Source organism: Fulmarus glacialis, unplaced genomic scaffold (genome assembly GCF_000690835.1).
Source record: "Fulmarus glacialis isolate BGI_N327 unplaced genomic scaffold, ASM69083v1 scaffold36117, whole genome shotgun sequence".
Taxonomy (NCBI): domain Eukaryota; kingdom Metazoa; phylum Chordata; class Aves; order Procellariiformes; family Procellariidae; genus Fulmarus; species Fulmarus glacialis.
This window is the reverse complement of record NW_009223159.1, coordinates 8393-19798: the sequence shown is the minus strand read 5'-3', so window position 1 is coordinate 19798 and position 11406 is coordinate 8393. Positions and strand designations below refer to the sequence as shown.

The following is an 11406-nucleotide window of genomic DNA, read 5'->3' as shown; positions in this document are numbered from 1 at the left end:
CATGTAGAGCCTCTGTCATCCCTTCAGCTCCGTACAAGCTCAGTCCTACTTAATGACACTGAATTCCGGCTTAGCATTATTAGTTACCTCTTGTTTTCTTCCACTCGTGCTGTCCTTTTGTTTGAAGTAGTGTATGAGTTGTGTGCCCAGACCTTTCCCATATCTTCCTGGTAAAGGCCTATCTTGCAGGTCAAATTGCAAGAGTTCAAACTCTTATCTACATATCACGGAAGATATACTAATATTTGGTTATGACTTTATGTGTGCCCCAAAAGTTGTATAGATTCCAGGAGGGGGTTGTAACTGACTTTATGACATCAAGCATAAAAGTGGGGGGTATATACAGTGGGAAAATTAGTGACCTTTTTGACAGCAGAAGTATCACTTACTCTTTGGCCATGTAGTAAGCTGTAACATAAACTACTCCCTTGAAGGCAATGGCTTAGCAAGGAGATTAGAGCTATGCATTGGTATCAGAATCCAATTCCAGGATGAGCTAGGTCTCGTAGATACCTTTAGCTTGGGTTTCATTCAGAGGTTTAATTTCAGTATATTAGAACACAGGTTCATGCTGTTAAACTGCACAATTAATGTTGGCATAAAAGTAAAGAGCATGAATGTAGGCTTTAGCTTACTAGATTGGACATGTGGTTCATTTAAATCAGATAACTTGTCTCTACTAGCGGGTGGTGAAAGAGGCTGGAGATGGAAGCACAGATTTCAGTGCATTAAGCAAATAATATGCTCAGAGAGAAAACTTACTCTGCATCTCCAGAAGACAGACTGGCTTATATCCATCTGGGATAATACACAGTAACTGGTCTCTGGCATGTGGATACTGCGGTACTGGCTGTTCTAGAGAAATCTAAGAGGTTTTATTACAATCTGAAGAATGCAGAGACATATCCCAGCCCTGAGGAGCTTCCATTCTAAATACGCTTTGTATAAGAGAGTGAATCTAGAGCAAAATGGAAAAGCATGTGGGAACAGCGTCTCTGAACCCAAGTTTGTTATATGACAGCTGACAAGATCCAACACCAAGTGTCCTGCTGAGATGTTGAGATTAGCATTTAAATGCTTAAAATTGGGTACTGACATGAACTTTTGAAAGTCTAAATGAAGGGATGAGGAAATCTGTTTAAGATACCTCTGTACGGGGTTTGGTTTATTGGTGGTCTAAGGCAGGGTTAAGAAAAAGGATTTCCCTAGTTTTCAAGCCTCTGCTAATTTTCTTGATAGTGAAATGATCTGTTTCCTTTCATCTTGTGGCTCTAGGAAGACCGTTCAGAAAGGAAAACTCATGGATCTTACAAGCACAGTCATCTTCCCACTGCTTTTTGGCAGCTTGGGGATCTTCGCCCTTTTCCGGCTATTGCAGTGGATGCGGATGCGAGCTTACCTCCAGGAAGCAGTGGTCGTGATCACAGGGGCTACCTCTGGCCTGGGAAAAGGTAGGTACCGAAAGAAGGGCACCAAAGGCAGGACAAGCAGAGGGCTGTGGAAGGGATACCTATTGGAATAAAGCAGTAATGAACAGAAAGTTCCTATTGCTCTGAATTTTGAGAGACATAGCTTGCACAGCCATATCGGTTATAACTATAGCCGGTGCAAATTTTGATGCAAGAAAGTCTCAAAATCTGTTGAGGAAAATTTTAATCAAGCAAGGAACAAGTTATGCTGTTCTTGTGCTGTCAGGGGTCTTTTCTCTAAATCCTGAAAAAGCCAGGAAGTCAAATTGTTTCTCCAAAACCTCCCAGAACTGGTGTTCTGCATTCATGTTTGTTTTATTTCCAGATACCCTGCTATACTTTCTACTCCTTCTCCTTGCCCCTCTCCCACAAGTTAAGGTACCTTTTCTCTTGTGGTACAAATCCATCCATTCTAAATTCAAACTCTTGGCAATATTAACACCTGTGAGTGTTTTTTTCTAAATAAAAACACAGGGTTTTTTTCCCAAATAAAATATTCTTTGAGTGGATACGTTCTCTAATTCTGCTTTCTACACTTGCTTTAAAAGCTTCTTGAAGAGAAGACAAGGTGCTCTCTGCTATCAAGGCCTTTCATTAGGATGAGTACATTTACAGAACAAATAGAGCTTAAACTGATGCTGTCTTTGCATGTGAGTTTGTCCTTAAGGATAGAGGGGTTCAACTGAATGGCCAAAGGAGATGAAATGGTCCTCTCTGCCTGAACCAAAGAGCTGGGAGTGGTGAAAGAATTTGTATTTCACACCAAGAAGAGATAGAACTAGTATCTCAGGAGAGACCTTCCAGCTGTGATAGGCTGGGCAGGTGAAGCGCTGTGTGTTGTGGGTGTATAGATTTCCACCATTGTACAGTGAAGTTTCCCCCCTTATTAACTCATTGGCAAGATCTTATTCCCCTCACTCCCAGTTATTAATATACTAGACCACCTCTAATTACTCTGTGTTCTTAAACACCCTTCGTTACCACCCACTGTCACCTCTTGCACAAATAACCAATTTGTCTCACTGGATCACAGAGGGGTGGGGTAGAAGAACATGCGATTGCCTCAGCAGCTGGTAGCGCTGAAAGGAGGACAATAGCATGGCATCCATTCTTCAGCCTTTTCTTGATGAAGAGGATCACTTTGATGAAGCCATTAGCTCCAAGGCTTCCAAAACCTTTGGAGGTGTTCACTAAAACTGAAACTCCTAAGACCAGGCCCCACTGCATTAGATGACATACACAAGGTAACTGTTGTTAAGAAGGGCATATAGTCAAAAATTAAGAGGCATAGGCAAATTCGACCAGCTGATGTGGGAGGATGCGTAAACAGCACAATAACTGCATAACCAGCACAGTAACTGTGAACACACCAGCTGCCTCACCGCTGCCACGTGTCTGTCAGAGTCACAGGAAAATGGCATCTTGCTGCGACTTCACTGTAAATCAACCTATCACTCAGGAGTAATAAAGCCACCTTAGATCCTTGCCAGCTAAAAGCAGTTTTAGCCTATCACCAGCAGATGTGGATCTGCTGTTTGTTTCTGGCATTCAAATGTCTACTCTTCTTTCTTCCTTGCTTCCTCCAAAGAATGTGCAAAAGCCTTCCATGCAGCTGGCTCCAAGCTGGTGCTCTGTGGCAGAGACAGTGAGAAGCTCAAAGACCTGGTGCAGCAGCTTTCTACCATGACCAATCACCGAAAGAACGTAAGTGTGGGAGAAGGAGAGGCTTCTTGTCTCGTGCGGCTGGGATTTCTGTTCATGTTATTGCAGAAGTTACAGAATTGCTTGTGGGTTGTTCGGTTGAGCAATAGGAAAAATGCAACTCTGTGGTTAGGGATAGACATTGCTGTGGAGTACACTGAGCTGACATGTCATATCTTGTAAAAACCCTGCAAAAATAAGCCATCCTTGCCTTGTAATGGAAGTGAAAGCATGCGAGTGCAGAGTGCCCAGACCCCTTGCATCTGTATGTCATATACTGAATCTGGAAAAGTGACTTTCCTTCTGTTGGCTTTTATTTTTGATGTCTAGTTCTGCTGACAGTGGCTAAGAAAGGTATTGCTGGCTTCTGTGGAAGACACATGGGTTAAGTTTTTGACTTTTTCAGATGCGTTTTCTTTAATAAGACAATAGGAGACTTTAGTACTTGAGGAAGATCTCACTTGCCCCTTTCCTAGGGTCTGGTATAAGGAACAGGCTATAGGAGCAGAGAAAAATGAGAGCACAACCTGCTTCTGTCATGTATTCCTACCAAATGGAACTGCTGCACTCTAATTGCACAAGGTTTGGATGGCCCTGCTTCTGTGCTTCCAGAGCTGGGAAATCCCGTCATAAGCATGAACATACAGCACATTCAGCACAGCCTGAACTGGTCTTTTGCTAACTTTTGTTTATTCACAGACGCACAAACCTCACACTGTGGTATTTGACCTCTCGGACACTAAAACTGTCCTAAATGCTGCTGAAGAGATCCTGAAGTACTTGGGTCACGTGGACATACTGATCAACAATGCAGGCATCAGTTTCCGAGGCGCAATTGTGGACACAGGACTGGATGTGGATAAGAAAGTGATGGAAACAAATTATTTTGGTCCTATAGCCCTCACCAAAGGTACCCGTGATCCAGATTACAGGGGGACGATGGAGTTGGCTGATACTTTCTGCAGGCCAGCACAACTAAGCACAGCTTAACTTCTGTTTGTAATTGTATTTTGTACAGCACAGCATAAGAGGGGAGGAAATTTTTGTTTTATGGGCAGGCCTAAAGGAGATGCTTGGGCATGACTGCACGGGAAGTACCTGATTAGAGATACCATCTTGTTTAAAACACCTCCTGACTCTAGTCTGGCAGGAACTTACGAAGAGAGATATGGTTAGCCTGTCTGTGCTGATAAAACCCTAGAGAACGCACTATGGGTTCTAGGTGAAGCTGTAGCTTTCCTAGGAAGCTTCTTCGGTTACACAGAAAGTTCAGCCTGGAGGGTGTCGGCTGCAGGAAATGGAAAGACGTACTGGTGGCAGAAAAGAGCAAGTCCTGCTGACCATGCCTGTGGGAGATCATAGCAACTATAACAGCCTTTGTGCAGCCTCGTAGGTGAACATCCCAGCCAGACTGCAGCTTCAGTTAGAGGCATCCTAAGCACTATCCCTTGCCCAACCCCTACACTGAACAAGGATCTTGTAATTCACTTAGGCATCTTTGCATGCTCTGAAAGCATCGATTCTTGACAGCAGTAATGGCAGGACTGTTATTCTGAATGGGTCTTTTCTGTCTTTTGCTAGCACTTCTCCCCTCCATGATCAAGAGGAGACAAGGCCACATTGTGGCCATCAGCAGTGTTCAAGGCAAAATAAGCATTCCTTTCAGATCCGCATGTAAGTACCTCCACAGAAGATGGGGAAGACATATTTGGGGCACCAGTCTGAATGAATACTTGGCTACTGCTTCCACATTTAGCTCTCTGTAGAGCTGGCTGCATGCAGGGAAGGGCAGAGCTGTGCATCATTCTTAGTGCGGTCACAAATCACTGACAGCTGTTGAGGAAGGCACTCTCAAATACAAAATCTTAGCCCTGTCCTAAAGTTGTTGAGGAATGGGGAAGGAGAATATATTTTCAGTATCTTGAAAACAGCTTGATATTCCTATTTTAACGCTTGAGAGTCCCTATAAACTTTCTGATTAATTCCATAATTTTATTGCATTTTATCCTTGCTGTTTGCCTGGTTAATCTCCTATAAGAAAGCAGGAAGTTTTTGTTTTAATACGTTACGAAGTGCCATAGTACAACCAATGCCAAAATAAAAGCCTAAACAGTTATCTTAATCCAGCAAACTCTTCATGCTATATTAGTTATGACAAGAAATAATATTGGTGAGATTCTTGGAAAAAGCCTTATAAAAGATGGAGGAATTAAAAGGAGAGTGTTTGGCATGCAAGCATCTGTAAATCACTGAAAATAAACATAGAAATGGAAAAGTACAGTGGTGATGGCATAAGAGCGGTAGGGCATGATACTGAGTGAAGGAGAGCCTGGAACATCTGGGCCATCTGGTCTTGCAGATGATGTGGGTACGATTGCACCAACAAGTGTGTTCTGAAGAGCTTGCAGAGCGCTTGCACAGCGATCAGCGCCACGTGGGCCCGGCAGTACGGAGCTCAGCTCTTGCCTAGGTCCTCAGACAGGGTATGCAGCCTGCGCTCAGCTCTGTGCTGCTGGTGTCAGCCCTGCAGCCATGTTGAGGTGATGGCAGTCACGGTGGTAGTGACCAAGTATACATGGAAAAGGAGCGAGCAAAAGGAGTCGCTCAGCCATTTAACAGGGGGAAATCCTGCCCTAAGCCACGCTTCTCTACTCCTGTCTGCTTGTGTGATCAGGTTTTGACTTGTGTGCAGCCAAGCTCTGAACCTGCTGTGCAAGTCCATGGCGCTTAGCGCATGCAGGGCGCTCGGCAGCGAACGTCAGCTCTGCCCTCCTCTACTGGCATCGCATTCCCCCAGCCCCAGCCTGTCATTATCAAATGCTTCCCAAGCCAGGCTCCATGTCTGCTTTATCGTGAGTGGGAGGCAGCTTGGGTTCACTCTGTAGCGCTTTGGCATGGCTGTGATATTAAGCTCAGGATCCTAGCCAGTTTCCAACTTGAGTATTTACATTTTGCCTTCCTAAATTGCCTCTCACTCCCACTACCTGTTGCTGCCATTCACTAAAAAAAAACAAGCCTAGAAGTTGGAGAACAGCTGCTGGGTTCTTGCTGAGAAGTGGCTGCATTGCAGTGAAAAACCCATTCAGGGCAGTGAATCTGCTCCTTCTCCTTAGTGCATAATCCTTTTCCTGTTTTTCAGATGCTGCCTCTAAGCATGCTACCCAGGCCTTCTTTGATTGTCTACGAGCAGAGGTAGAGCAGTATGACATTGATGTGACGGTTGTAAGCCCCGGATACATTCAGACAAACCTCTCTCTCAATGCTGTCACAGCAGATGGATCTCGCTATGGAGGTGAGATAGGATTTTGTGCCCTATATCTAAAGCACCTTCACCTCACTGAGTTACTCCAAAGTGTGCTTGCAACATGTGTCCTCTGGTGGGCACACAGGTTAGCCCTGAAGTGGTAAAAGACAACTTTGGATGCAGGGTAGAAACAGTAACCCCCAAAATTTAGCCTTCCTAGACAGCAACTATTGAATTCTAGCCCAACCATGAATTATACCTGCCTGCACTCCCATACACAACTGGTGTAAAAACCAAACCCATACAAGCAGCCATGTACAGTTAGAACACAGCATTGCTAGGAAAGGTGCTTAAGCATGGGCTTACCTGCTGGCGTTGATGCTTACTCAGCTTTCCTTTGGCAGTTATGGACAAGAACACCGCCGAAGGACAGACAGCCGCAGAGGTCGCTCAGGTGGTTCTCAATGCGGTGGGACAGAAGAAGAAGGAAGTACTTGTAGCTGGCCTAACGCCCTCCCTGGCTGTCTACCTGCGAAACCTCTTCCCCAGGCTCTTCTTCACCTTAATGGCAACTAGAGCAAAAAAGGAGAGAAAAGCGAAGGACTCTTAGAGCTCAGCTCATTCGAGCAGTAACTGTAGGGAGAGGCTGACCCCCTGCAGTTTGGCTGGGACATCAGTGGAGGTGCTCCTGCAGGAAAAACCTTTCTCAAAATGCTGCAATTTACCATTGCATGGAGAGTGGGAAGCGGTTTCCCCCGCATCAGGGCAGGCCCACGTGCTGGAAGACAGCACCTAAACCTCACCTGAAGAAGGGTGCCTGGACGGAGGGGGAGAGCTGAGGCTGCAGGGGAGGGTAACTCAAGGGAACACACTTTGCAGCAGGGGAGGCCCGCGTGCTGGAAGACAGCACCTTACCTCACCTCACTCCAGGCATGCTCAGCTTTACCTGCCTGCTACAAACAAACCCCAGCTGTTTTGCCTTCACACAAGTAGATCTTAGCTTTCCCCAGCCCACGGCCCCTGTGAAATACAGTCCTCAGCTGGGAGCTCTCCTCATCAGCATCTCCTTCCCACTCCTTCCAATCTGATCTAGAACATGTTTCTTGAAGTGGGAAACTTCACAGAGCCTCTGCTTGTTAACATGCCAAATCATCTGATATATTAAGCTAAAGTCAAGTCCAGTGCCACTTTTAAAGAAGTAACGGATGTAAAATTTAAGTTTTATTTGGCAATTATTTTATCTGTATGAATCATGCCTTACTGATGTACAGGGACGTCTAACTCTGCACTACCCGACAGTACAGTATTAACCCCAGCGCAAGTTAATGCAGGGGAAGCACTGAACAGATAAAAAGTAGCACAGCAAGGTATGCTGTCGCGTGTAAATCCTGTGCAGCTGGCAGCAGCACACCTGGTTCACCTGCAGGCCTCCAGCACAGAGTGGGTGCGATTCTGTAGATGCCAGGCACGCGGACTCCTGGCAAGCAGAGGAGAATCCATGTGCGTGGGGTGGACAGTACAGGAGATAGATGCTTAGTTCTCATCTGTTTTCAGAGCAATCACGGATGCTAATTAGGATTACATCCAATGGGGGGACAATACCCGCCTGGCCAGGTGTCACAGGCTTCAGGGAATCTGACAGCCTGAGGGAGTGCCATATTCCATTCTTCAGCCCCTTCTCCTCACGTGAGGGATACCAGCACCACTAGGAAAAAGGAGTGGCTGCACAGAGATAGTTCAGTAAGGACAGAAATAATCTTTTTTTAACTTATAATTGAAATAAAGCCTAGTAGGAACCAAGGTCCAGACCCCTGCTCCCGCCTCCATGCACTTACCAGCATTCTCCATGTGTACTGCCTTGTATGTCCTGCCTGTGAGTGCACATCTGATGACAAATAAATTACGTTGCTATGAAATTAATCCTTTGTTCTACTTCAGCTCCTCACAGCAGGTAACATTAGAGGAAGGGAAAGCAGGAGGGTTTTGTTTTTCTTTTCTTACATTCCTGCCAGGGGCTATTGTACCAGTAGTTGCAGAACAACATACTTTATCCCAGCCCTCTTTACATCATCTGCTAGCTTACAGGACATAGTGTAAATCCACACAGAGGATTAGTCACACTAAATCTGTAATACAGGCATGCAGGCTCAGCAGGACCTTCTCCTTCAAAAAGCCTTTTCTTGACCACTATAGATTTATAAATGATCTCTGAGAATCCATCCCAGATGATGACCAGGACGTGTTTATGATCACAATGCTGCGGCTCATTTGGGACATCCTCTACCATTTTCCCTGTGGCTGAGGTTGCAGATTTGTTACATAAAGGCCTAGGGATGAAATTACAAGTCGAAGCTTTCAGGGGTGTGTATCTTTTTTCCTGTTAAGATAGGAAACCAAGGCATTACCTTCTCTCTCTCTCCATAGAGGGAGTTTCTGTAAGCGTTAGTTGTGCTTTTCCTTTCGTGTTTTGCATGTTCAGGTCCTCCATTTCTTGGCAAAATACAGTAGTACTGCCAGTCTTGTCCAGCTGCTCCGTCTTCTGGTGTTTCAGATCATGGCTACCCAGGAAGGACCGAGGGGGCACTTTGCATTTCTGTGTTATCTTCCAGGATGCTGAGGGGCATAACACATCAGTCCTGAGGAAAAAAAATGAGGTGTGGGGAGTTACTGTAGTTAGTTTGAACTACAGCTCCAAGTCAGAGGTTACTGAGAGCGTGCACATTCCCCTTTGAAAGTAAATTCCCACTCTCCATTTCAGAGCACCTCCATATCGGTCAGGAGGGGCAGCAAAGCGTGCGGGGATTTTGAGAGGGAGGCTTGTCCGCAGCCACTGTAACCCACAGCTACCGGCATGGGGAAGGCAGATACCGAACCATCTGTGCGATGCAGTGAAACACACGACCCTTGAGACCCCTCTCGTTCTCCCAGGTCACCTTGCATAGTTACAGCACTGACTTACTAATAGCCAGGATGTCACCAAGCATTTTAGCTAGATAATCACTAATATGTCTTGGAAAACAAGCCCCCCTAGCCCCCATCTATGTCCTCTCCACCTCAAAATTAAGCGAAGGGTGCGTTTTTAAAACAGACGTACCTGTTGTGACAGCTAAGCTGACTTTCCACCTTTCCTCCTGCAATAAGAGACCACAGGAAACTTGCTCATTTTTAACTCCAGAGTCTTTGATGCAAGCCGTGCGTTCAGGGAGCCTACCAAGGGTTAGTCCTTCTGCCATAGTGATCATTCCAGGAAAGCTTAAAAGTGCCAAGACCACAGAGGTTTAGTGAAGAAAAGGAACTAACAGCCCTGACAATTATTTTGCATCAATCAAAAAAGAGCAGAAATGTCTCTTGTGTGGCTAGCACAAGGATACTTCAGGGCCTTCTGCAGCAATAAAGTACGTATCGGCTATGGCAGAGCTGCCACTAGTTTAAAATTCATCCAGTAGATGGGACTTTAGAAACAAACGGCGTCGGGACCCAAAAGGCAGCCTGCCCAGCAGTCCTGGCCTAACCACAGAAAGATGAAGCAGTTGCATTTCTTCCCCTCCTCTCTGCCAAGGCAACTGTACATTGTTGCTATAAATAGAGATGCTCTGGATCCCAGCTTCTTTTAACCTTGGAGGGAGACAACTCAGCCACTGTACCAGCAGAAGAGGCAAAGGGCTGTGGCCACCTAGAAATATTTCGATGCCACAGGAGTTTCCTCCAGCCCACGTGTCTGCTGGGGTACGGCCGCCTGCGCGGCTGGTAAAAGCACTTGCTCAGAACTGCCGGCAAACCCCCTTTGCCTGGCACGCTCACGACTGGGATGCATGCCCTGCTAACACAAAAGCTGCGTCAGCAGAAAAGCACAAGTTGGAACCTTGGCCAGAAAAGCCTGCTGCAGTCTGGAGGCGAGGAGCAGTTCTTGGTACCCGCTGTTGCAATTTGGAAAGATAAAGATAGAACTACTGAATTTGGTTTCCGACCTCATGAGACTCCCTTCCAAGGTCAGTGCTTCAGCTGTGGAGGTCGGACTGCAACTGCCGCTGAAGCAAGCAGTACACCTGTGGGCAGGCAGTTTTTATTACAGGGCTTTGCTCGTGTATTCAGCTCATAACACTTGAAGCTGTGCCAAGCCTTGTAAGTGCAAGCCACGCCTATTTTCCAGCTGGTAGGAGGCGATTAAAGAAAGCAAGCCCCTATCTCATAAAAGTAACTGGCAGATCTTGCAAACCAGTAAATACTTCCCATTCCAAGAACAAGATTTTGACAGCTTTGAGCTAAAAGATGAATTAATGCATAAGATTGAATTCTAAAATTTCCAATAACACAGTTACAGGATACAATCACGTGGATGCCTTGCAGCAGTAGCGGAGGCAGCTCCAGAAGCGTGTGTTCCGAGCGAGAGCAGTGGAATCGCGTACTCGGGGCACAGCCGCCCCAGTGTCAGCAGCGGTAGCAAAGCACAAAGGTAAGACAGCTGGACTCCCACCTCGGCAGTCCTCGGCTGCACGTGGTACAACGCGTTTCAGTGGAGATGCATCTACATAAGGAAGAACGTGTACAGGAACTGAGCAGAATGTGTTTGTAGCTGGAAACTTACAGTGTTATCCCCATTGCTCAGAGAAGTAATAGTTGGAGGTGGCAGGGCAGCAGAGGATTTGGACGCCTTTAGCCCCAACCATCAATGTTTAAGCAATTACCAAAAAGATACAAACACTGGGGTAACAAGTAAGCCCTCTTCCAAGAAACAAAACTAGTCAAGCAAGAGGGAAAGCAACACTCTACAGCTATTTCTTCAACAGACGGCTGCTGTGAAGTAACATGGATGCTGCTGCCACGTGCAGTGGACAAGAGGAGTATCGGGTCTGTGTGTGAGCATGCGTAAATAATTACCACCACTGGAGTTCTCATAGCAAAGCCTCCATCTCCTGGAAGCACACTATAAAAGGGAACTATGATAACAGTAACAGGAGAGCAAAAGCATTTGAAATTCTCATCCTTTAATGG

The 11406-nt window shown here is 45.9% G+C and overlaps 1 protein-coding gene across 2 annotated transcripts; it reads left to right on the top strand.

The window, feature by feature from the left end:
• Positions 1-1273: 1273 nt before the first annotated feature.
• DHRS7B (dehydrogenase/reductase (SDR family) member 7B) lies at positions 1274-7024 on the top strand. Of its 2 annotated transcripts, none has more exons than XM_009581709.1 (6): positions 1274-1451; positions 3058-3173; positions 3870-4080; positions 4752-4844; positions 6310-6462; positions 6819-7024. In XM_009581709.1, the coding sequence occupies exons 1-6, from the start codon at positions 1301-1303 to the stop codon at positions 7022-7024; spliced, it is 930 nt and encodes a 309-aa protein (XP_009580004.1). In that variant the 5' UTR covers positions 1274-1300. The 2 variants fall into 2 exon arrangements, with proteins under 2 accessions (XP_009580004.1, XP_009580003.1); XM_009581708.1 differs by having other exon boundaries at positions 1301-1451; positions 3058-3179.
• Positions 7025-11406: the final 4382 nt, after the last annotated feature.

Excerpts from the sequence above, each read along its gene's own strand:
- DHRS7B (XM_009581708.1), top strand. The coding sequence starts at position 1,301 with ATGGATCTTACAAGCACAGTCATCTTCCCACTGCTTTTTGGCAGCTTG. Across the intron at positions 1,452-3,057 it reads TACCTCTGGCCTGGGAAAAG|AATGTGCAAAAGCCTTCCAT; the intron begins GTAGGTACCGAA and ends CTTCCTCCAAAG. Across the intron at positions 3,180-3,869 it reads ATCACCGAAAGAACGTAAGT|ACGCACAAACCTCACACTGT; the intron begins GTGGGAGAAGGA and ends GTTTATTCACAG.